At 50.5% G+C, this 25,991-nt stretch overlaps 2 protein-coding genes across 7 annotated transcripts in view; one reads left to right on the top strand and one right to left on the bottom strand.

The window, feature by feature from the left end:
• TAF4 (TATA-box binding protein associated factor 4) overlaps positions 1-7,583 on the bottom strand; it is a 67,175-nt gene extending 59,592 nt beyond the window's left edge. For 2 of the 3 annotated variants that reach the window (XM_075571402.1, XM_075571399.1), the window contains exons 1-2: positions 7,300-7,583; positions 5,657-6,553 (exon numbers count right to left, since the gene is read on the bottom strand). In XM_075571402.1, the coding sequence (XP_075427517.1) occupies positions 5,657-6,553; positions 7,300-7,570 (1,168 nt within the window). In that variant the 5' untranslated portion in view covers positions 7,571-7,583. The remainder of the gene's footprint in view (positions 1-5,656; positions 6,554-7,299) is intronic. The other variant, XM_075571400.1, reaches the window with a different exon arrangement.
• Positions 7,584-12,107: 4,524 nt separating this feature from the next.
• LSM14B (LSM family member 14B) lies at positions 12,108-24,430 on the top strand. 4 transcript variants are annotated; one of them, XM_075571403.1, is made up of 9 exons: positions 12,109-12,413; positions 15,710-15,873; positions 17,499-17,634; positions 18,431-18,547; positions 20,559-20,729; positions 21,467-21,538; positions 21,845-22,009; positions 22,104-22,260; positions 22,976-24,430. In XM_075571403.1, exons 1-9 carry the CDS (start codon positions 12,293-12,295, stop codon positions 23,127-23,129), a joined length of 1,257 nt encoding a protein of 418 aa, XP_075427518.1. In that variant the 5' UTR covers positions 12,109-12,292; the 3' UTR covers positions 23,130-24,430. The 4 variants fall into 4 exon arrangements, with proteins under 4 accessions (XP_075427521.1, XP_075427518.1, XP_075427519.1 ...); XM_075571404.1 differs by having other exon boundaries at positions 21,848-22,009; XM_075571406.1 differs by lacking the exon at positions 18,431-18,547 and having other exon boundaries at positions 12,108-12,413; positions 21,848-22,009.
• Positions 24,431-25,991: the final 1,561 nt, after the last annotated feature.

The raw sequence follows: 25,991 nt of genomic DNA on the forward strand, positions 1-25,991 counted from the left end.
TGTAGAAGGGAGTGGAGTAGCTTTAACGACTTTGAGGCTCCCATGTGAGTAATTTTTCGTCGAGAAACCAGAAGTGACAGTAATGGCCGCCGGTGAGCTCTCCAATAATGTGCGTGCTGCTTATCACGGGAGAACGGGGCAAGACTATCCCCACAGCTACATTTCTTAGCTGGGGTTCACAGAGGGCGTGGGGACATAATTAGGCAGCGTTGAAGGTCAGCCGCGCACATTATTGGGGTGACCGTGATGTTTGTGCAGCTCTGCATTCTATGCAGATGCTTTCACCCCGAGGCAGCCAACTCCTGTCTTCAAGGGCCACCAACAGGTCTTCAACTGAGCCAGCCGTGCTGAAGCAGGGAAATCCTCACAACCTGACCTGTTGGTGGCCCTTGAGGACTGGAGTTGGCTACTCCTGCTTTTAACCCTTTGGGGTGCCCTAGGTCGTAGTTGCTAAAACATAAAGTTCCCCCTCATTTTTGTAGGGGCAAATTTACAATAAAGTGGATAAAAAAACTAAGTGCGTGCTAAAAATCGTGAGTTTCTTCATTTCTAGTGTCGGTGTGTTACCATGGTAACCTGGAGACGACACTGGGCTCTGGGGAGAGCCCCATTTTAACCCCCCGGACATGTAATATTTCAAACCGTTAAAATCCATTTAAAAAATAAAAATCAGCGTTGGGCAGGGCAAGCAAAGTGCTGTTAACGATCAGCGCAGACGGCTGCATTAAAGAGTTACACCTGTAATCAGCTTTGCATTGTATCAGCTTTGCATTGCTCTGCGAGTATTTGGGATGCAGCTTCCTCACAGGCATTCATCCTCTATTCTGGGTTTCAGCATCATCATCATCAGCATCATCATCATCTATGTAAAGTAAAAACACACCTCCACTTAAGGGGGCACCGCAATACACCTTAGGCCGTGCCTATAGTGCATCGATGGCAACGGCGACACGGCGGGTGACGTCACCCGTCGCCACCGGCGAAAGTTATGTTTCGCCGGGCGGCGGGGTTGCGGGATTCCGGCAATTTGATTTGTTCAAGGGCCGTCATCTGACCCGACAGCCCTTGAAAAATCTAATTTTGCCGGCTTCCAGTTTCCGCGACGTCGCGCGCACGATAAGCGCACGCGGCGGCAATGTATTTGTTTTCGAGCGACGTCGCATCGCCGACACTATAAGCGCGGCCTTACAACGCTTTTATACGCTTTACTCTTGTATAGCAGCGCTATACAAGAGTAATGAATTAGAATAGATTATAGCCCCTAACTTCCACACCCCAAACCTTAAGGGGATCAGCTATGCAGATGGACCATACTCCATCCTCATGTATACTCCATCCCACAATGAGCAGCCACGTTACCTTCTTGTTTCAACACTGCCTCTTATTCCCTGCAGGGTGTAAGCTCTCCGGACCAGGCCCCTCATTACGTTCTGTATCCTTCTTTGGTATGCCATTCTGTTTATCTAACATACCCACATTGTACCGCGCTAAGGAGTATGTTGGCGCTTTACAGATAAAAACAATAATAATAATAATATACCACCCATGTATACAATGCTGTACCGTAGCAGGATCCTTACAATATTAAAACAAACACACAGACACCTGGGTATAAGTAAGGGAATCATTGACCCGCATAGTGTAGTGAAGCAGGCGGCTATGCAAAGCAGTGTAACATTTTAATGTGCAGACGTAGCCTCTCCCGGTAACTAGCTCACTACGTCTCCTAGTGACTAGCAAGCCTGGATAACCGCACATCTGTACCCTGCAGTGCCTGCGGACAGGATATGCAAGCGCTGCATGGTGACAAGGTAGGGGTAGCTTTCTGCCGACGTCTACCCAGATAGGCAACGAAACAATGGGAGAGCGTGGTCGGACCGTTCCTGTAAGTGACATTGTTTTTATACAGCTGGTCATTATTCTCGTTGTCCGTCACTTGCCCACGACTAGGAAACCGGTCCTTACATTCTATAAATTCCGTGACCAAATAAACAGAGCGCGCTTTACAGCAGTGCGAGTGCGTAACTCAGGGGTGCTCAACACCCCCCAAAACAGGTCAGGTTTTCAGGATATCCCTGCTTCAGCACAGGTGGCTCAATCAGTCTCTGCATCAGCACAGGTGGCTCAATCAGAGGCTCAGTCGAGGACTGGGCCTCCGATTGAGCAACCTGCGCTGAAGCTGGGATATCCTGAAAACCTGACCTGTAGAGGGGGCTTGGGGACGGGAGTTGGGCATCCCTGGCGTAACCAACGGTACCCCACGCATTCTGCTAATTAACCTTTTCTGGGAACAGCCAGGGAGACCCCAACCACACCTGAATGAGGGTATTTTTGGTCAACTTCTAAATCATATTCAGCATCCGTTTATACCACCGAGAGGAGGAGGGACGTCCCTGGTAAAAACATCATGAGGAAAATGTGAAGATGTAGAATAAAAAAAAAAAAAAAAAGTTATTGCACAAGGAGGCCTATGTAGCATTTAATGGGTGTAGCCAAAAATGTCAGTGCTACAAAGTAAAGCAACGTACAAAAAAAAGGGTACATGGAGCGTATGACGACTTCCTATATGAGGCATCATTTGTCGTTTGAAAATATTTTTGACATACCCCTACTCATATTGAAAACCCGATTGGTACTATTTAAATAGAAACAGAATTGTATATTTTTTGTATAACTTATTAGTAAATATCAATTCTTAGTGTAATTGTTGTATAATAGCCACTGTGAAAAAATATATATATATTTTGTTAACCGATATTATTAAATATCCCAGCTGCATCAAATAACATTTTTGGGTTGATACATCGCTACATCATTCTGTGCCAACGCCAATAACAGACTTTTTGGGGTTCACGCCAAGTTAAACCTGGCGCACAGTTTTGCCGCACGGAAACACCCCCTTTTTTTTTTTTTAGTACATACCCTTACCATCATCTGCACGCCTAGCGCAGTTCCCGTGCGCCAAAACAAAATGAAAAAACAATAGTTTGGCGCCGGTGGAGAAATTTGAGGCTACAGCAGAAGCTCTCACACGAGCTATTAACAGGAGTTCGACTTGCATCAATTTTGCACTATACAATAAAAAAAAAAGAAACAGTTTGCAACCCTTCGTACATTGGCCCTAAGGTGCTCGTGTGAAATGTTCAAAGTTTTGCCCAAGACATGAATAGGCATTATAACAGTAACACACACAATTTGCCCTTTATGGAGGTTACACACACGGGATGTCAACGAAGCAGAAGATACTATAACATGTTACACATCCTAACGTGGATACAGGTGCCTGATTTTAAAGTACGCTAGGCAGAGTTACAAAGTGTCCGAAACGTTACATATTAGGTGTGGGATCCGGTCTCGGTCTCGCAGTGTGCAGAAGAGATGTCAGGTGTACACACCTGTATCAGCTGACAAGTGAGTGAACTTGCGAAATGGGATTGAAACTTTAAGCACAGGCACACCAAATATATAATAAATATTTTCTTTAACTGTGCACGCAATGTCTTGTATATAATGTATACCCTGTTCATTTATGCAACTGTATTTGTAGCCCAGGACATACTTGAAAACCAGAGGTAACTCTCAATGTATTGCTTCCTGGTAAAACATTTTATAAATAAATATTATCCCCTAATACAAGCCTCAAATTGTAAGCTCCGCAGTGCAATTAGTCTATATTTTTTTGTATATCCATACTATAAAAAGAAGCATAGTTAGTGCTGTGACACACAGACTAGGCATTTTATAATGAGGATTATTACAAAATTGCATACAGTATACATCTTTTAAAGTACCACTTCGAAATATTATTCTGGATATTCTATCGAATGCAATAGCTCTGGCACGGGAATTGAGTGTTTCATATTATAAGAGGACCTTTCTAAAGCTTTTAAACTTTTTATTTTTTTTAATAAATGCAACAAAAGATTCCTTGGAATATGCGATACATACTAAAGTACATCTTTCATTAGAGGACAGCTGTGTTATATCTAATTGAGGCAGGGAAACTGTAGCGGTGATAAAACTGTAATGTTTAGTGACGAGGCAAAAAACATGTTCTCTCAAACAAAAATGTGCTGGAGGATCTGATAAGTGTTATCAGGAAGAAACCAGGAATATAAAATGTAAGCGTCTTTAAGAAAAGGCTTTTAAATCTTCTATGGCAATACTGGGGCTTGTATTTCTGTACGTCTGCAGAGTATTCCTACAGTACATGGACTTTATCCGCTATGCACGTACAGTAACAGGGCTTAGAAATTGGAGGGAAACTCCACCAGGGGGAGGGAAACTGGAGAAGCAAAACTATATAGCAATTCTTCTACGAATGTCAGCATGAAAATGTTCCTTATGTGCACTGCACGCCTGAGATATACTGTATTTTGCATTGTAGCTGATCATGTGCATGTTTCAATTAGAGTCAATGTCATAATAACAAGGGTCTGTAAGAAAACAAAAGCCACCTGTGCTGAAGCAGGCATATCCCGAAAACCTGGCCTGTTGAGGGGGGCTTGAGCACCCCCTGCCTTAAACAGGAGACCCCCCCCAAATAACGTATTTATGCTTTTCGATTATCCATAACTGGATTAAGACCGGTCCTTGCAATCTGACAAAGTCGTGTGTGTGTGAGGTTTACATTTGACAGTTCAAAAAAAAAAAAACCTGCAGAAAATTTCAATCCCAGTTCACAAGTCCACTCACTTCTCACCTGATACAGGTGTGCGCACCTGTCATCTCTTCTGCACACTGCAAAAACATGATGCCTCAAACTAACATTTCAGACACTTTGTAACTCTGTGTAGCATGTACGTTAAAAAATAAATAAACCATGGGTCCAGAGACAGGAATTTAATTGACAGCTGGATGATTTTTAACTTGAAGAGCAGCTGCAAATAACATTTGAAGAATTCAAACATTGTGCGGCAAAGAATCACGCAAAAAAAAAAAACCACTACCTTAACACCTCTGAAATCAGCGGATTATCTGATCGAGAAATTACATCACACGGCGGGAAAAGCATTATTACAGTGTAATGTTCACCAAAACACTTCTACGCAGCGAAGAACCGGTACAAAATATCGCAACACGCTTTCAGAGTCCAGCGCAAAACGACAATGTCATGGTTGGAGATCAAAAACAAGAGCCACAAATGGTTGTAGATGTGGGTAATTAGCAGCTTTCGGGGGTCACCTTCCCTGTGTTTTTATAGTAACATCTTCCGTGCACAAGGCAAAGTGACAGAGCAGCAGCGTGTTCTGCTTACACACAACTGGATGGTACATTACCAAGCAGTTTAAGGGAGAAAGCGCACACAGGGACGGACACGTTTAGGGCATTTTAGGTAACCAGAGTCTCTGGTTTGCTCTTAAACTGGGAGGTACTTTGCACATGGCTGCAATTTGACATGATTAACCAAACCACACGACTGGTGCATTTGGTCCTTCTGTGTGTTTTGGTTTCATCATTGTAGCTCGAGGAATGTAAGCTACTGTGTTGCAGCTTCTGATATCAACCTGACAGTGATTGGTCCCATGCGCTGAGCAACACATGCAACTATTTCCAAACAAAACAAGCGGAGTGACAGAGAAGGAGACCAAAGATTCTCCCTCTAATCTTCTAACTTGGTCTCTCGGACCGAACTCAAAATAAATGCGCAACTTACCTGGGGGCAGCTGAAAGTTCTGGATGTTTGGTGGGTTCTGAGGAGGCTGGGGCACACGAGGAGCTAACATGGGAGGGTTGATGGTTGCCCTGATGCCACCCATTGGTGCTGTAGGAGTCCTTGGCAAGCATGGAGGCAAAGCGCTCAATGTAGCTTTGCCCATTCCTGTGGGGGTCCCAGGAGCGCCCGGGTGCCCTGCTTGCATAGTCTGCCCAATCACCATACTGCCAGGGTTGAGCTGGGTCTGTTGGGGGGCCTGGATAATGGTTTTGGGGGGCTCAGATTTGATCACCTGGCTGGGCTGGCTGTTCATTTGCAGGGGCATCCCAGCTGGGGTTGGCAGAGGGGAATTGATCACAGTATTGCTCCCGTTCTGGGTGGCTGGCACTCCCTGATGCATCAGGGGTCTCACCAGCGCTACAGTTGTGGGTGCCCCTGCCATGCCCGCAGGCTGCCCAGCTGCCCCTGCAGTGGATGTGGATGAGGAGGAGATGACAGAGGCTGACACATTGGTAGTTCCAAGGAAAGAAGCCTGGATCACTGTGTTTGCTCCAACACTAACACCACCCTTGGTGACTGGAGTCGGGCCATTGTTGATATGGGTGACAGCAGGGGTGACAGGGTTGCTGTTGCCCTGGAAGGGGGCACCGTGGCCCCCAGGTCCGTGAGAATTAATCACAACATTACTCCCGTTCATGGCCTGCAGGGTGGCGTTCTTGCCATTCCCTGAACTATGGTTGGGCAGGGCGGTCATCATGGTGCCCAGGACCCCAACTTTGGCCTGACTCAGGTTCCCCGGTGCATCGGGTCCAGCAGACTGGGCTCCGTCCAGCGGTGCTGTGGCTTGCGTTCGGCTGTTGTTGATGACACCTCCTTGCACACCGGCTCCAACTGCTCCTGGGAGACACAGTGACAGTGTGAGACAAGGAAGAGGGAGACACGGCTACAAAAAAAAGGACACTGACACACACACACACACTCACCTTCGAATCACTTCACAACACAAAGCACCCCATAGCTTCCCCTTTTTATCTGCTCACCTTGACTTTCGTGGCAGACTTCAACACCCCCCCCCCCCCCCCACACCTCATGTCCCCTGCATCCTTTGGGACAATTACCACCAGGATACTCACTTAAGACCATTGCTGTACACCCTGAATCAATGCAACCCCCCCCCCCCCGCCTGCATGGGGGGAGCACTACTCACCAGACCCAGCCTGTCACTCCGCACTCTACAAAGCAGCTTTTAGCCCATCTCAACCCCCCCCCCCCCCATTACTCCTTGAACACACACTGACACCCCCTCCCCCCCCCCAAAAAAAACCTCCTGCCCATGTACACCCTAAGGGAACCCCCCACACACAAAACATCAACGCACATCCCTTCTTTCTCCCACAGCCACCCCCAGGGCGCCTCCAACACCCTGTCCCTGGACTCAGCAGCCCCGGGTGACCCCCACACACACCAGGAAACACTACACCCACCCCCCTCCCTACCCACACCTCTACCCCCCTCCCCCAACCTCTACCCTCACCCCCTACTACCACCTACCCCCACTTCTACCCTCACCCCCCTCCTCACCCCTACCCCACTTCTACCCTCACCCCCTCTCCTCACCTCCCCTCCACCCCCCACAATCTCACCCGTTTTGGGCATCTCCGCGGCCAGTCCTGCCTTGGCTTCTGCCTGCACCCCGGCGCAGCCTCCCGCTACCCCGGGGCTGGAGACATGGTTGGCCAGGGCCTGGTGACGGGCCTCGGGCGGGACCTGGTGCTGGTGATGCTGGTGGTGATGGTGGGCAGCGGCCGCCAGCTGGGACTCCAGAGACCCCACCAGGTCGCTGACCACTTTCTCGTCCACGTCCGTGTTGAAGAAGACCTCGTCCAGCAGATCCGACCCCCCCGCCGCCGCCATCTTTACTCCGCCGCTCAACTCAGTCTGAGGGGGGGGGCTGCGCATGCGCGGCGGCGGCCGCGTCACGGGGCGGGGCGCACGCTGATTGGCTGGCGCCGCCGCTATATAAGCGCGGGGCAAATGGCTGCGGCGGGTAGTAGAGGACGAGGCGGCGGCGGGGGAGGAGGAAGGAGAGGCCTGGTGGGGGAGGAGGGACACGGCGGGGAGTGCAGGCAGAGAGACAGGCCGGGGGGGGGGGTTAGTGGAGGGCGGTGTTGCGGGGTCCCCCCCAATATATCCTCCCCCTCATATATTCCCCCCCCCCCCTTCTTTGTGTCTGGTTACAAAATGGCTGCTCGCTGTGTGACCGGAGAGGGGAGAGAGGGTAACGGCGGGGAGGGGAGGATACCGGGGAGAGGAGGATACCGGGGAGAGGAGGGGAGGATACCGGGGAGAGAAGTAGGAGATATCGGGGATAGGAGGTGGTCCTGGCGGGGAGAGGGAAGAGGAAGGGGTCCTTGCGGGGAGAGGAGGGGGTCCTGGCGAGGGGAGGGTGGCAGGGAGAGAAGTGGAGGATATCGGGGATAGGAGGGTGTCCTGGCGGGGGAGGGGAGGGGGTCCTGGCGGGGAAGGGGAGGGGGTCCTGGCGGGGGGAGGAGGGGGTCCTGGCGGGGGGAGGAGGGGGTCCTTGCGGGGAGAGGAGGGGGTCCTGGCGAGGGGAGGGTGGCGGGGAGACAGCGGAATGTGGGGGTTGGTGTTGGGAGCGGCATATGAGAGCTCAGGAATAGAGGGGGGGGGGCGGTATATGGGAGGTTAGGGTTGGGGGCCGGTATTGGGAAAATTGGGCTCAGTGGGTTGGGGGACGGTATATGGGATCGGTGTTTTTTGTGTTCGGGGGCAGTATATGGGATGGGGGTGGTGGGCAGTATATGGGATGGGGGTTGGGGCTGTATATGGGAGCGGAGGATCCGGGTTGCACTGGGGCACTTTCTGTACAGGGTATTTGATGGTGTGGGCAGGATATGTGGTGATTGTTGAAGGCTGCCCTGAACTCAGTGCTGTCTATGGTACATAGGGGTAAACCCCCCATCAGTCACTCTGTATAGGGCAGTGTCTAGGCTACATAGGGCTAACCCACCCTCATTCACTCTGTATTGGGGCAGTGTGTAGGATAGATTAAATATAGGCACTAGGGTCCCATTCACTCGCCAGGATGCAAAGTGTGTGTATAAGGTGATCTCACTGTGTGTGTGTGTCATTCAAGGTTATGTACTATTGCCTTTCACTCCTAGGGGACACGGTGTATAAAGGGATTCCGAGTCCTGATGCAGTCTGGGCTCACCACCCTAGTGGCTGTGAAATGTCACCTTCCATTATCCAGGTCTTTCCTCACACTGGGGTTATAATATGACATGTGTTTAATTATAAGACGCGTGCAATATGGCACGAGAGAATCTTATAAGACATTTAATCAGGTCAACCAACGGTTTGGCTATTCTGGTATTGTGTATTAAAATGTGATTGTCGGCGCTTCTCGCCATTGGTCGTACGTTGCTTCCCTGTAATGTACTTTGCAAAGCACTGCGTACACTATTGGCACTACATAAATAAAATTATACATACATTGCATCTTGTTTACTCCTGTGTCAGTCTTGACCACTTCAGATGCTCGTATTCGCCAAAGGGAATTGGTTTTGATGGCGTTTCGTCTGTTTACATTAAGGCTATTGCATTGTATTCATTTCTTGGGTAACTGGCATTTATCGCTGTAAAACCCAAACCCAAGGTTTCTTCATGGAGTGTTTGGAATATATTCTAGTTCAGGAGTGGCCAACGCCAGTCCTCAAGGGGCACCAACAGGTCAGGGTATCCCTACTTCAGCGCAGGTGGATGTCGTAATGACTGAGCCACCTGTGCTGAAGCAGTGATACCTTTAAAACCTGACCAGTTGGTGGCCCTTGAGGATTGGAGTTGGCTGCCCATGTTCCAGTTCATTCAGTAAATATGTAACCTTTTATCTAGACTCAAGGGTCCAAGTAACTGGAAAATGTATAAACTCCTGTGTCTCCAGCTTACAATAACTTTAGGTTTCTATGTCTGAAGTGGAGATACTGACATTTCCACTGCAGAATACACAGTTCTAACTGCTTCCACATGGCCCTACAAGATAAAATTTGTGGTTGGTTAGATGTATATTCAATCCTAATTCTAGTTTTCTATCGATTTTCGTTACATGGGCAATTAAGTATGGTTTCTAACGTAGAAGTGTAGAGGTATTTGGTGTAATTCGCTGATTTGTTGGTCTTGTTTCAGTGCTGTTTTAGAAATACAGAAGGTTGCATTATCAAAAGTGAAATGTTTTAGTGTTTGCGTACAGCAGTAAATATCTAATATAATTTTTTTTTTTTAAAAAACAGCTATTCCAGTGCTTAACAGATGTATATTCCTACTGAGAACCTCGCTTCTCATTTTTGGGGGAGATTAAAAGGTAATTAGAGATTATTATTATTTTTGGCATGGTTTAAAGTATTTATTTTTAGCTAATAAATACTTTAAACTGTCCATAGGAGAAAAAAAAAGGACAAATATTTCATTGCCTTTTTTGTGAGTTTGTTTTCCAAATGGCACTTTTTGTCATGGAGTGAACTCAGATTGCCATGTAAAGGTGTCATTTGGAATATAATTTTGCTCAAAGGTTTTGTATTATATTTTAAATACTTTTAAATACTTGGGGGAAATTAGGCACAAACCAATGCAAATTATAGTAGTAATTGGGCATGTAATTTTCCAAAACAAGATTTATAGGGCTTTCATGATGGTGACTATTGATAAATGCTTCAGAAATTATACAATTAATTGTTTTGTTCTGAACCACCAGTATTAATTTAGCTGTTCATTCAATACACAACAGCAGTCTTTTAAACATGATTAATATCTTATATGGGTACACTATAGTGAACAGGTATTATTTTTTTTATTATTATTAATAATAATGACCCTGCTGTCAGCCGGATTAGAACACATTTACAAGTAAATGTGCCAGAAGTATACACGCACACCATTTTGTCAGCGTTTATAACATAACCGTAGTGTCATGGTGTGTTTAAGTACTTAGCAGCCTGAACAACTGCAATGAAAGGGGCAGACAAGACCGAGAGCCACTCCAAGGTCCCCCAGGGGCCAAATTTGGCCTATCGACCACAAATGTAAGGCAGTTGTGTCATGGAGTCCATGGCCACTTTTGCTTCTGGATGAGCCCATAAAACAAGCCTGTTCCAGCCTCGTACACCTTGCAGGGGATTATTACAGACACAGTCCCAATGTTTGTTTTAGTGACTGAGGCACAGGGAGATACAGTGACTTTCACAGACGAGCTGACACCTGGATTTGAACCAGGCTCCCCTGCTTCACACTCAACGTCATTGGTTTTAGAGTCCGTGCTTTACTCGCTGAGCCACTCCAAGAATAGGTGAAATTAACACATTATCACATGCTTAGAGCAGATAAGGGTCGCTGCCCCAATGGGATAGCATTGTCCCAATTCACACCAAAACACTGACCCTCCAAAAACATTAACCCACTTGCGATGCTATACTCAAGGATGCATTCTGTCTACCCCTTTTGTATCTATAGCCCTCTCCTGCCTAAAACCTTACTCGCTGCCCCACATCTCTGGAATGGCCCTTCCCCTCAATATCTAACGCACTATCTCCTTTAAGACCCATTTAAAACACACCTCTAATGAAGCATATGGGTAGCTCCGTGGCTGATACTATCTCCGTGGCTCTCATGTGCATTTACTGTAAACTCCTTGAAGGTGCACTTACCTGAACACCCCCCTATTACCACTTAGATGGTAAGCTCTTTGGGGCAGGGACTCTGTTTACTTGTATGTGTGAAGCACTTACTCCTATTACGTCTCCTGTTATGTCACGTGCTGCAAGTGCTACGTACATGGATGGGATGGGAAACAGGGTTCAAATCCCGGTGTCAGCTCCTTGTGACCGTGGGCAAGTCATTGTACCTCCTTGTGCCTCGGGCACCAAAAGCGTACCATGCGCTATACTGTAATTGTGACGCGCTTTGTATCCCATTGGGAGAAAAGCGCTATATGAAATAAATGTTATAATAATAATAATATTTTTGAATTGTTTAAAAATTATTATTATTTTTTTTTATAAAATGTGAATGTAACTGGAAAGTATAAGTACACTTGTTCATGATCTGCTCAGGTGTGCTGCTGCATTGGGGTACACAGTCCGGCTTGCATGCACATGCAGGTTGCACTATCCAATGTCCGCTGACAGGTGACACAGTCTGACCTCAGCCAGATACAATGTATCCAGACACAACAGAAGCACGTGTCCCTCCTCCAAACCAGCGCCTAGGCTGTTGCTCCCAGCTACGTCACCAGTTGCCAGGTCCCTTGTCAAACCTGCCAGCATTTCGCCTGCCAATCAGCGGGCTCTGACGTCACGCACCGTGCGTTCCACGTAGCTCCGCCCCTTTCTGGTGGGAGGGACGTGGCCGTCGCGTGAGGATATAAAAGGGGCAGGAGAGGGCGGGGTTCCCCGCAGTCTGTCAGGGAACCCGGGAGGAGGCGGAGTTGCGCGCGAGAGCTTGGGACCCCGGGAGCGCGAGGCTGGGGCCCGGGAACGGAGGGTGACGGAACCCGGGAGGGTGACGAGGCTCCCGCTCTCTCTCTGATACCCACCTCCCCCCGGTGGGTAACCACACGCCGCCATGAGCTCGGGAACCCCTTACATCGGCAGCAAGATCAGCCTGATCTCCAAGGCCCAGATCCGCTATGAGGGCATCTTGTACACCATCGACACCGACAACTCCACCGTGGCGCTGGCCAAAGGTCCGAGGGGGGGGGGGAGGGGTGGAGAAGGTCTCCCTGTGCGGGGGGGTGGAGGGGGTACCTCAGGGCTGCGGGCCCGGGCGGGGGATGCGGCAGAGGTTGCCTGTGAGGTTGCCCCCTGCAGGAGGGGCGGGTCCGGACGGGAGGTGTGGAGGCTGCAGGGGACAGACCCCCCGGCCTGTCACTAGAGACCCCTGGAGGGGCCCCCTGGCCTGTCACTAAAGATCCTCGTCCCGAGAATGCCCTCCCGTCCTTTCACTAGAGACCCCCTCCTGAGAATGCCGCCCCCCCCGTCCTTTCACTAGAGACCCCACCCCCTGAGAATGCGCCCCCCGTCCTTTCACTAGAGACCCCCTCCTGAGTGCCCCCCGTCCTTTCACTAGAGACCCCCTCCTGAGTGCCCCCCGTCCTTTAACTAGAGACCCCCTCCTGAGTGCCCCCCGTCCTTTCACTAGAGACCCCCCCTGAGTGCCCCCCGTCCTTTCACTAGAGACCCCCTCCTGAGTGCCCCCCGTCCTTTCACTAGAGACCCCCCTGAGTGCCCCCCCGTCCTTTCACTAGAGACCCCCTCCTGAGAATATCCCCTCCGTCCTTTCACTAGAGACCCCCTCCTGAGAATGCCGCCCCCCCCGTCCTATCACTAGAGACCCCACCCCCTGAGAATGCCCCCCCGTCCTTTCACTAGAGACCCCCTTCTGAGAATGCCCCCCCCCATGTCCTTTCACTAGAGACCCTCTCCTGAGAATGAACCCCCGTCCTTTCACTGGAGACCCCCTCCTGAGTGCCCCCCCCGTCCTTTCACTGGAGACCCCCTCCTGAGAATGCCCCCTCGTCCTTTCACTGGAGACCCCCTCTTGAGAATGCCCCCCCGTCCTTTCACTGGAGACCCCCTCCTGAGAATGCCCCCTCGTCCTTTCACTGGAGACCCCCTCTTGAGAATGCCCCCCCGTCCTTTCACTAGAGACCCCCTCCTGAGTGCCCCCCCGTCCTTTCACTAGAGACCCCCTCCTGAGTGCCCCCCCCGTCCTTTCACTAGAGACCCCCTCCTGAGTGCCCCCCCGTCCTTTCACTAGAGACCCTCTCCTGAGAATGCCCCCCCCGTCCTTTCACTGGAGACCCCCTCCTGAGAATGCCCCCCGTCCTTTCACTAGAGACCCCCTCCTGAGTGCCCCCCCCGTCCTTTCACTAGAGACCCCCTCCTGAGTGCCCCGACCCGTCCTTTCACTAGAGACCCCCTCCTGAGTGCCCCGACCCGTCCTTTCACTAGAGACCCCCTCCTGAGTGCCCCCCCCCCGTCCTTTCACTAGAGACCCCCTCCTGAGTGCCCCCCCCCGTCCTTTCACTGGAGACCCCCTCCTGAGAATGCCCCCCCCGTCCTTTCACTGGAGACCCCCTCCTGAGAATGCCCCCCCCCGTCCTTTCACTGGAGACCCCCTCCTGAGAATGCCCCCCCCGTCCTTTCACTGGAGACCCCCTCCTGAGAATGCCCCCCCCGTCCTTTCACTGGAGACCCCCTCCTGAGAATGCCCCCCCCGTCCTTTCACTAGAGACCCCCTCCTGAGTGCCCCGACCCGTCCTTTCACTAGAGACCCCCTCCTGAGTGCCCCCCCCCGTCCTTTCACTAGAGACCCCCTCCTGAGTGCCCCGACCCGTCCTTTCACTAGAGACCCCCTTCTGAGTGCCCCCCCGTCCTTTCACTAGAGACCCCCTCCTGAGTGCCCCCCCGTCCTTTCACTGGAGACCCCCTCCTGAGAATCCCCCCCCGTCCTTTCACTGGAGACCCCCTCCTGAGAATCCCCCCCCCGTCCTTTCACTGGAGACCCCCTCCTGAGAATCCCCCCCCGTCCTTTCACTGGAGACCCCCTCCTGAGAATCTCCCCCCCGTCCTTTCACTGGAGACCCCCTCCTGAGAATCCCCCCCCCGTCCTTTCACTGGAGACCCCCTCCTGAGAATCCCCCCCCCCGTCCTTTCACTGGAGACCCCCTCCTGAGTGCCCCCCCCGTCCTTTCACTAGAGACCCCCTCCTGAGTGCCCCCCCCCCGTCCTTTCACTAGAGACCCCCTCCTGAGTGCCCCCCCCCGTCCTTTCACTAGAGACCCCCTCCTGAGTGCCCCCCCATCCTTTCACTAGAGACCCTCTCCTGAGTGCCCCCCCGTCCTTTCACTAGAGACCCTCTCCTGAGTGCCCCCCCGTCCTTTCACTAGAGACCCTCTCCTGAGTGCCCCCCCGTCCTTTCACTAGAGACCCCCTCCTGAGAATGTGCCCCCCGTCCTTTCACTAGAGACCCCCTCCTGAGAATGTGCCCCCCCGTCCTTTCACTAGAGACCCCCTCCTGAGAATGCCCCCCCGTCCTTTCACTAGAGACCCCCCCTGAGAATGCCAAACCGTCCTTTCACTAGAGACCCCCCCGTCCTTTCACTAGAGACCCCCCTGAGAATGCCCCCCGTCCTTTCACTAGAGACCCCCTCCTGAGAATGCCCCCCCGTCCTTTCACTAGAGACCCCCCCCGAGAATGCCCCCCCATCCCTTCACTAGAGACCCCCTCCTGAGAATATGCCCCCCGTCCTTTCACTAGAGACCCCCTCCTGAGAATGCCCCCCAGTCCTTTTACTAGAGACCCCCTCCTGAGAATGCCCCCCCCGTCCTTTCACTAGAGACCCCCTCCTGAGAATGCCCCCCCCGTCCTTTCACTAGAGACCCCCTCCTGAGAATGCGCCCCCCCCGTCCTTTCACTAGAGACCCCCTCCTGAGAATGCCCCCCCCCCGTCCTTTCACTAGAGACCCCCTCCTGGGAATGCCCCCCCCCATCCTTTCACTAGAGACCCCCTCCTGGGAATGCCCCCCCCCGTCCTTTCACTAGAGACCCCCTCCTGAGAATGCCCCCCCGTCCTTTCACTAGAGACCCCCTCCTGAGAATATGCCCCCCCGTCCTTTCACTAGAGACCCCCCCTGAGAATGCCCCCCCGTCCTTTCACTAGAGACCCTCTCCTGAGAATGCCCCCGTCCTTTCACCAGAGACCCCCTCCTGAGAATGCCCCCCCCCCCGTCCTTTCACTAGAGACCCCATCCTGGGAATGCCCCCCCCCCCCGTCCTTTCACTAGAGACCCCCTCCTGAGAATGCCCCCCCCCGTCCTTTCACTAGAGACCCCCTCCTGAGAATGCCCCCCCCCCCCCCGTCCTTTCACTAGAGACCCCCTCCTGATTGCCCCCTCCCCCTGGGGGTCTTGAGTTCTTTGCAAGCCTCTTGCAATGGTGATTTAACATCCCTCCCCACACATCTTTCCCTCAAACTAGTCCGCTCATTCGGGACGGAAGACCGTCCGACTGACCGCCCTGCCCCCCCGAGGGAAGAGGTGTACGAATATATCATATTCCGGGGGAGCGACATCAAAGACATCACGGTGTGTGAGCCCCCCAAGGCACAGCACGCCCTGCCCCAGGACCCTGCCATCGTGCAGGTATGTTACTCACCCCATCTCTCCTAGGAGGGGAGGATGTGTGCCACAGCGGAGTGCAATCTGCCTTGTAACTTGTCATGTGCCTATTCCACCCTTAGCCTGCGCTTATAGTTACGGCGACCATTGCGTCAAAACAAAGGCATTGTCGCCATCGTTGGTGCTTATAGTGCACGCGACGGTGCTACCAAAACTCTGGTAGTCACTGATATTTGATTTTTTTTTTCCGGTGGCGTCTCCCCTTGCGGCCAATCGGGAGCTTCTCCGTGCCCCTGCCCTCCCCCTTTTGTGACGTCACTGGCCTTGTAGCCAGCGACGTCGCCTAAACTTAAAATATAACTTCGGTGACGTCATCGGTCGCGTCGCCGGCACTGTAAGCGTGGCCTTGCACTAACCCAGGAATTGGCCAACTCCAGTCCTCGAGGGCCGCCAACGGGCCAGGTTTTCAGGATATCCCTGCTTCAGCACAGGTGGCTGTCGTTGACTGAGCCACCTGTGCTGAAGCAGGGAGATCCTTAACCAGCCTGTTGGTATCACTTGAGGACTGGCGTTGGCCTGCGCTAAGCTCTTGTATTCCTGGCTCTGTTTTACAGAGAAATGTAATTACATGTTTTATTTAAAGCTCTCACTGGAGAGTTATTTGTATGTATTTATTCCCCGCGGAGGTACGCCTGGCGCTGCCAGATCTGCTTCCTATGTACCGCTGCTCATTGCGTTCTGAGGCAACACGAAAATTATAGTGCGCAAGAACGAATCAAAGGCAGGCGAACGCCTAATAAAGCACCCAGGAACGTGACGAGATTGGCACGTGGGTGGGTGGGGGGTGAAACAAACCTCGTTATTAAGGAGGCTGGCGGCAGGGTGAGGGGTGTCCCAGAAGAGATCCCTGCACAGCGAGGATTGGGTTTGTGCGCAGGTGCAAACTCTTGTTTTCTGAGATGCTTTGGGAATGGGATTGTTGAGGTTTTGTTACATGAGAACCTTTTTTTGTAGTTGTATGAAGCCAACAAAACTGTGACCGCTCCCAGGCAGTATAATGTCCTGAGCTCGTAGGGGGGGCATGCACTTAAGGCCCCCCCACACTGGCCCTCGGTGTGTGCAGGCAGCATGGGGGGGTTTGGAGTGCAGCCATCACTTACTGGGAGTTTCCAAAGTCATGCCTGCAATACCTGTCTGCAAAGGATTGTGGGAAGCTCCTGCTGTAATGGACAGTTATACCAGGGGTGTGCAGTTTTTGGCTGCGCCCCCCAATATGCCACTCCCAGCGCTCGTCCACCCCCCCATTTCCAGTGACCCCACAGCATCACTTGACATGTTGCCATGCTGTCGCGTCACATGACCACGCCGCATTGACCAGAAGCCGGCTGAATCCTGGTTAGTTGAAGTTGCAGAGGCTGCGCGCGGTCCCCCCTGAGTTATACCCCCCATGCTAAGGTGCGTTTTGGTGCCTTACTGAGTGCACTGCTCCCACACGAACTCGGGAACCCAGTATACTGCCTGGAATCCGCCATTACATTTTATATTTTTGGCCAAAACCTTGGAGGCACCGCAAACTAAGGGCTCCCAAACCCCCTGTGGGGAATCACGGTAGTAAGCGAAGACCTTTAATAACTTCTATTTCTTCTCAGTCGTCTCTGGGCTCTGCCCCCGCAGCATCCTACCAGCCCTCCGTGCCTTACAGCCCGTACCGAGGCATGCCACCCTACAGCCAGCTCGCAGCCAGCTCGCTGCTCAGCCAGCAGTATGCGGCCTCCTTGGGTTTAGGTAAGTTCTGCGCTGTGTTCGCGACACCAGCTGATGTTTCTGTAATGGTCCACTTAGATTTAGATGTCAGCATGCCACCAAAGAACCTAGTCCTGCTTTGCAGCGGCAGTCACGTGTTGGTATAGAGGAGATGGGACGATTGCAGTATATACCTGGCACAGTGTTCCCGATGGGACCTCGCAGATCCGTGCCCTGGGAAGGCAAAATGCCAATGTGCTTTCTGCACCCCCTCATTGCGGTGCCACATACACTGCTGCCTATTACAGGGGGAACCCCACTAATAGGTACCAGTTGTGGCACACTTGTCAAATGGTTATATTGTACTGGTTAGAGAAGCCGTCACCTTGTAGCATGAAGCTGCTTGTCTGTCTGCGGGATGCGTGAAATAATTGGATGGACCCCAGCTGTGTAAGAAGAAATGCCACTGATTTTTACAGATGTTGAAGTGTGTAGCTCAGGGGGCTCAACTTCAGTCCGCAAGAAACCCCAACAGGTCTGTTTTTTAACGATATCCCAGCTTCAGCAGAGGTCGACTGAGCCACCTTGGCTGAAGCAGGGACCGATTGAGCCACCTAGGCTGAAGCAGGGATATGCTGAACATGACCAGTTGGTGGGGGTCTTGACTGGGGTTAAGCTCACTGGTGTAGGTAAGACTCTGCCTTTCCTGTAACCCCTTCATTGCCAGATGGGGCGTGTAACGGTTACGACTCGCTTGCCCTGCGACCCTCCCACGTCGCACTTGTATCTTGTCTGCCGCGACCCCACCCCCCCTTGACCCGCTCGTCTCTCCGTATAGAGAAGCTGGTCAGCCCTGCCGCATCGGCCGCGGAGTCCAGCTCTTGTTCGTCTCCATCGCCGCAGCCCGCGGTGTCGGACCCCGACATTTCGTCCGAGCCTCTGCACCTCTCTAAGGGTAACAGCGGCGGGAGGCCGCCGTATCCGCGCTCTGCATGCTGCCTGCTTATCCCCATTTTCGCGCCTGTTCATCGCCACTGAGATTGCTGTGCTTGCAACGTCCGTGTGATAGCATTGTGACCCAGATCTTGCAGATATTCCTGGGGACCTCTCCCTCCTTCCTGAGGGATACCCTAACATTTGCTTAATCCGTCTATCCTAAATGTCTCATTCAAACCTCCTTAGACGCCATCTTTAATTGTGCCCAATGTATTCTATGACTGTAAACTGGTAGGCGGTCGGAGTGTGACATTGCAACTTGCAGTGTGGAGGGAGTGACTACATCCGATTAGCAGGAAACGGTGGTGACCAGTAGATGTTTTTTTTTGCTAAAAATAACTATACCCCCCGTCTGGTCTTACTAAACCTTTATGGTTCATGTGAATGACCGTTGAGTGGTCCGGTCAGACACAGGTACAGACTTCCCGTAGAAGTTTGGTCCCGGCACAGACGGCATCTTCTAGCATATACGAAAAGATCTGGGTGCTTCTCTTGTAGTCTGCAATCTCTGGCGTGGCACATGCGGTCCGCTTTATATTAACCCATTATTAAACCAATGTTTCTGTATTAACGGGGCAGTCCTGATGAGGGAAAGATAAATGCAAAAAGCTATGGTGGGGTTTTACAGTCTTTATGTAACCTCTTTTGGTGATGTGTGTTTCAGTAATTGTTTGCCAAGTAATTATTGCTCATTACACATGGTTTAAAAAATGCAGAGCTAATTTATTTTTTTCACACTTTATGGGTGATTCTTCGGAAGGAAGCAAATAACACAGAAGTTAAAAAAAAATTAAATATTATTTATTTATTTCGGACTGCCCCTTTAACATTATCCTATGGTGACTTTAACTGGACATAAATAACCGGCTTTTTAATCTATTGCAAAGTAGCAGCTTGTTTGTATTTTAACACCTTCACTTCCAAGTGAAGTTTGTTGCTGGCCTCCAGTAGTGAGGGGGTTGACGCTCGTTAAGAATAGATCTTATATCCAGTTCTTCTGCTTATTTATTGTTGTAACGTGCTGTTTTACATGTTATGCTTGTCTGCCGTCGGATTCTGTAACGTGCTGTTTTGCATGTGCCATGCTTGTCTGCCGTCGGATTCTGTGCTGTTGCATGTGCCAAGCTTGTGTCTGCCATCGGATTCTGTAACGTGCTGTTGCATGTGCCATGCTTGTGTGCCGTCGGATTCTGTAACGTGCTGTGTTGCATGTGCCATGCTTTTGTGCCGTCGGATTCTGTAACATGCTGTGTTGCATGTGCCATGCTTGTGTGCTGTGTTGCATGTGCCATGCTTGTGTGCTGTGTTGCATGTGCCATGCTTGTGTCTGCCGTCGGATTCTGTAACGTGCTGTTGCGTGTGCCGTCGGATTCTGTAACGTGCTGTGTTGCATGTGCCATGCTTGTGTCTGCCGTCGGATTCTGTAACGTGCTGTGTTGCATGTGCCATGCTTGTGTCTGCCGTCGGATTCTGTAACGTGCCGTGTTGCATGTGCCATGCTTGTGTCTGCCGTCGGATTCTGTATTGTGCTGTGTGCTTGTGTGCTGTGTTGCATGTGCCATGCTTGTGTGCTGTGTTGAATGTGCCATGCTTGTGTGCTGTCGGATTCTGTAACGTGCTGTGTTGCATGTGCCATGCTTGTGTCTGCCGTCTGATTCTGTTGTGCGGTTTTACTTATTTATATGCTGTTTGTGAGATAAAATACATCTTTAAGATGTTGCCTTTAAACAAACCTTTTATTTCTTTTGTATTTGCTTATATTGCTCTGCAGTGGTTACTAGCGGCCCTCACCATGTCATGTTTGCATAAAATCACGTCTAGATTTCACTCCAGGAAGTGCAAGTGGCGGTCAGAGCTCCTGTACCCCCCCCCCCCCCCCCCCCCCCACCCTCGGGTGGCACCTTGTTTGTGCTTTCCGTTTCTGGCTCATAGCTGCAGTTTGAGGTTTAATTTGCTTACCTGTTCTTCAGGGACTGGCTTCCCCGCCATACCGGTACGGAAAAGCCCCATGGTGGAGCAAGCTGTCCAGACAGGCCCGATGGACAACCTGATGCAAAAGAAGCTTCCGCAGTGGAAGGCTCCCCCCGTAGTTCTGCGAGGACCGCGGCAAACCCCGCAAACCCAGCCTGTCCCACCCAGCGGTAACAGAACAGCATTTTAACATACAACAGGGTTCCCGTTCAGTGATTGGTTCCTCATGTGTCCAGCGTGTTTACAAGTAACCCTTCAACCACCAGGCACCCGCAACAGGGAGGCTGTCTAATCTAACTAGTGTAGTGATGTCTGCTGTCTAATTCAGTCATCCCCATCCTCTAGGTATCTTTACCACATAAACGATATTCTCCGTAAATCAATGGAGTAATTAACACCGATGGAGTGTATCGAGCTCCTTGAGGTCAGGGCTGAGGTCACTTGCTTGAAGGTGTTCAGATTTGTTTTTTTTTGGTTAAATATTTTGATCATGAATGCTCCTGACAGAAAAGGGGTTGAATGGACCGACACGTGTTCTTCGTAGCTGTAGCTTATCGCGATAAGAAATCGTGCAGAAAAGTACTTTCTAAGAAAAGTTTGGATGTTGCTGTTGTTTTTTTTCCAGAAATTAACATGCTTTGCCTTATGTAAACAACAAAGAACAAAAATGCCCAGAGCTACTTCCATTGTGACAAAAATACACAGTGCAATACCTATATATCTCTTGTAAAAAGGGTCATTTAGTTCAACCCTTTGGCCAAAGTGTCTTAAGCCTGCTGCTGCCCTCTAGCACTCCTTTTGACACTTATATGCATTATATATATTATGTGGTAATGGTTGGGGTTTCTCAGAGCTTGTTGGGAATCTGTATTTTGCCTTATGTAAACCTGCACCTTACTTTCCACAGTCCCACCTCCCCCTGCCCCCGTCCCGGGCCAGGTGAACGATGAGAACAGGAGGCCCCCGAGGCGTAGATCAGGTAACGGGGTTCACTGGTTTGGGTCCTTTAACTTGCCTCCCAAGTTGGATAGGCCGCAAGGAATTGGCAACACGTGCCTGGCCAGCAGGTGTATATATCCACTCTGCATTGCCTCGCCATTGAGAATGTATACGCGCAGTGCGGCCGGAGCTTTAGCAGCGGCGGCTGCGCTATACAAGCACATTGCCGGCATCTCTAGCGCAGAAGGGCTAAACATAAGCGCTGATGGAGCCCGAGTGAATCAACAAACAGACGAAGGTTTGTGGATTGCTGCCTTGTCTCCTCTTAGCAGACTTTTCTCATCAGCAGGCAACAGGCGGACAAGAAACCGCTCCCGTGGTCAGAGCCGGCCGACCAACGCGAAAGAGACCACGATCAAATTCGAGGGAGACTTTGATTTCGAGAGTGCAAATGCCCAATTCAACAGAGAAGAACTGGACAAGGAGTTTAAGAATAAATTAAATTTCAAAGGTGGGCCTTATACCAACGCCTTAACCTTCTGGTGCCGCTGGTATGCGCCTTTCTTCCGTGTAACTGTTTATGTGTTTTATTTTTTATTCACCAGAGGACAAGCCAGAGAAAGACGGTGACGAGAAGGGGGACTCTGGTATAGAAACCCAAAACAGTGAAGGGAACCCCGAGGATGACCCTCTGGGCCCAAATACGTATTATGATCGAACCAAGTCGTTCTTTGACAACATCTCTTCAGAGATGAAAAACCGGTAGGTTTCATTTCTTGCCCTTGGGAGTGTTGACGTGAGCTGGATAACGGCAGCCGTGGCCCCCCTCCGAGGACCCCGGTGAAGGGGTTAAATGTAAGCTTTGGCCACTTTTAAGAAAACCGGACACGCGCGTATTGGATTTGATTGCATTTATATTTTTGTCCAGTTTCGAGGTCTCCATAGTGCTAGTACTCTGCATAACAAGATAGTGTACAGATCCTAAACACCCGTTTGTACATTTATTCAGCTTTATTGTTGCAGACTTATTTTTTCCCCTCTTTTGGCTGATAATGGTAACCTGCTTTTATAGCAGGTGTGGGGAAACTCCAGTCCTCAAGGACCACTAACAGGTCAGTTTTTCAGCACATCCCTGCTTCAGCACAGGTGGCTGTCAATGGCCCAGATTTTGCTATCACCTGTGCTGAAGCAGGGATATCCTGAAAACCTGACCTGTTGGTGGCCTCTTGACGACTAGTTTCCCACCCCTGCTTTAAAGATACACGAGCATAAAATGAGACGCAACCGACGCACACGAAGGTAGAACCGTGCTCGCTTTCTTTTATACAAGAAACACGATGGTTTTACTTTAAGCCGATTCAACTCCTGCCCCCCTCTGGCAGATGGAGATATAGATGTCGGCCTATCCGAGGCGGGTTATATTCTCCAGTACAGAGGCCCCCTAAAAATCTTAGTCACCCGTCTCTTCCGCTTGCAGACACACCACTTGGGCGGAGGAAAGGAAGCTGAACACGGAAACCTTCGGCGTCTCCGGCCGGTTCCTCCGAGGGCGTAGCTTCCGCGGCGGCTTCCGAGGAGGCGGCACTCGGCGGAACCAGACGTCTCAGCGGGCTGGGACCGGCCGCGTGTGAACTCGGCGTCCGACACGGACAGAACGGATCCTTTCGTGTTCCTACATTGACGGACTTGTCTTCCATAATGGTTTTTTTTTTTCTCCCCCCCTCTCCCCCCTTCTCAAAGCGTTATAGCCGTCCCCAGATATTAATGTTAACCCTGTGTGGGCCCGGTCGGAATAGTCCTTCATTGCTTTCGCCTGTGGGACACGGGTTTTTCAGGCTACAGGTGGGTTGGGAGCCGTGTGTACATAGAAGATAATGAGCATTGTGTTGTGTGTTTGTGTGTGTATATAGGGGAAGGTAATTGTCACTTTATGTTGCACGGGAAGCTACAGAAGCGGTTGTATTTTGGGCGCCGAATTGTGATGTTCAGGAGGAACCTCCTACACCTTTTTAGTTTTTTCTTCCGATGCCGCCTTTTCCCCACTTGTTCAGCGCAGGTGTAAGCAGATTCGCAGGACACCCCTCCTGTAGTTACCGTTACAGAATACTTGTTTATTTTGAACCCTTTAACAAATGGCTGTGTAGGGGTGACCGCTGCACCAGAGCAGGGAGCCTTTTATTCCGCTGTTTTTGCTCTGTACGGAGTTGTTGTTTTTTTTTGTTTAGTTTTTTCTCTTCTAAGCACTTAGTCACTAATCTTCACCATGTAGCCCAGGGGTGGTGCAACTCTGGTCCTCCAAGGGCCACCAACAGGTCAGGATATCCCTGCTTCAGCACAGCGGGTGCAGTTGAAGACTGAGCCACCTGTGCTGAACAGGATAGCCTTAAAACCTGGCCTGAAGTTGCCCACCCCTGCTGTTGCCCCTTTAATAATAAAAGCGCACTACCCGCCATGTATATTAGAGGCTGTTGGTTTTGGTTTCCAGTAATCGTCTGAGGCTCACAATGAAAATTGAGAGCTTGCGACCTGTCACTGCCGCCACTGCTGACCATGAGCCTTGTGCTCTGCTGGGAGCCTAATTTGGGAGCTCTTGTAATCAGCAGAAAAGGTGTCTAAGCCCCCCACCCCCCCCACTCATTATATAGTTTACAAAGCAACTTTACAACAAAGCAATATAAAGCTTGCATGAAAAGGGTCTAAATATAGGGGGAGCTTGTATATTTTTATTTTCTCTTGAAAGAAAGCACTTTTCTTCCAGCAATTTCTCTCCCTCACCCCATCCTCCCCCAAATATGACACTTAATTTTTAAGTTATACGTCAGTTAATTTAAAAGCTTGTCTTTATTTTTGTAGAATCCCCGGTGCTAAAATCCACTAGCCCACGGCAATGGGATGTACATTGTAATCTGCCAATAAACATGCACATGTTTAACAGGGCTTGTGTGTTTTTTGTTCTGACTACTTTTTGGGATAACTACACAAACATGCATTGTGTGCAACTGCTTCAAGTGGTATCTCCAACGGGTATCTGAACAGGTGCAAATCAAGAAGACGTTTGCCCATCGTGCATATCCTCGCTTCTGGCAGTTTGTGCCCTCTGCCTGTATGCTTTAGGGCCTGCGTGTAGCCCTATGTGCTGTCCTGCCGCTGCCGTGCCTTGGCAGCTGGCATGGGCCTGCCCGTTCCAGAATAATGGTCTAACTCTCCTCCTAAATGCTCCTAAAGTATTTGCTCTATTCTTGCGCCGAGGCAATGTAATGAGACTGTATGCCTCACGTTACTCACAGGCTGAGAAGCCTGAGCTTAATATTCTAAATTGTTGCCTCTGGACTGAATATACTGCAAAGGGCATCCTAAAAGTCAGTGTATGGTGTGCCAAAGTCCTCTACTCCCATGATGCATAATCTCTAGCACTTCCATGTGTGCAGGACATGGAATATCATTTGGCTACTAAACCTCGAGCACCTCCAATTAGCCTAAAGCAGTAATGCTGTCTACTTGTTTTATTTGTTAACCATTTCTTTTTGCAGGTGTGTTCCCTGTAGCTCTTTTAAGGTCCATGGGCCACCTAGTTTTGACATTACCAGTGACGGAACTGGGTTTAAATCGTTCCTTAAGGGGAAACAAAATGGCTGTCAGTCCATAGGAAGATGCACCATCTGTGTGGCTTTCTTGTGGACAGCCATTAAAATTGCCTTTGAATATAATAATCATTTGTTCTTTGATAGCGCTGCTAGTTTTACACAGCGCTTTACAGAGACATTTTGCAGGCACAGGTCCCTGTGCTGTGGAGCTTACAATCTATGTTTTTGGTGCCTGAGGCACAGGGAGATAAAGTGACTTGCCCAAGGTAACAAGGAGCTGACACCAGGAATTGAACCAGGTGCTCGTGCTTCAAACTCGGTGCCACTCCTTCAGCCCAGCAGGAAGTATTTCCGGGAAGTATTTTGGGAGATGGGGGGCATCTCAACATGTAAATAGTTGAGTTCAACTCTTGAGGACGACCCCAATTCTGTAAGTGACATGGATCAGTACAATTGTGGGCATTGGTTCAAATACCCCCGTTTGTGCTGTTGTTGAGTTTGTGCATTTTGCATCGACTCCAATTACACTGTAACATAAAAACGGGAATGCAAAATGTGAGCTGAAGCATAGTGCCGCGTGCCTCCGGTAATCGCGCTCACAGGATTGCTTCGTGACGGATGGGGAGGGGGTCCATTCCACTTGCTTGTTGATGGCGCTCCACTTGAAGGCGATCACGCCTAACAAAACAGGTCAGCTTTGATGTAACTACTATATTGTGTGGTCCCTGCAGCGACAGACCCCATGCTTTGTCCCAATGAGGAACCGGTTTATATATATTCTAGCTATGTGTATTTGAAAAGGTGTAACGCCGGCTGTATAGTGTTCTCATGCGGCAACACTTACTACTGTTCTCCATCAGGCAGGACAGGCCCCGGCTCTTAAAGCTGCAGTTCAGTCAATATCCTGCA

The sequence above is a fragment of the Ascaphus truei genome, chromosome 15, assembly GCF_040206685.1.
Source record: "Ascaphus truei isolate aAscTru1 chromosome 15, aAscTru1.hap1, whole genome shotgun sequence".
In the NCBI taxonomy this organism is placed as follows: domain Eukaryota; kingdom Metazoa; phylum Chordata; class Amphibia; order Anura; family Ascaphidae; genus Ascaphus; species Ascaphus truei.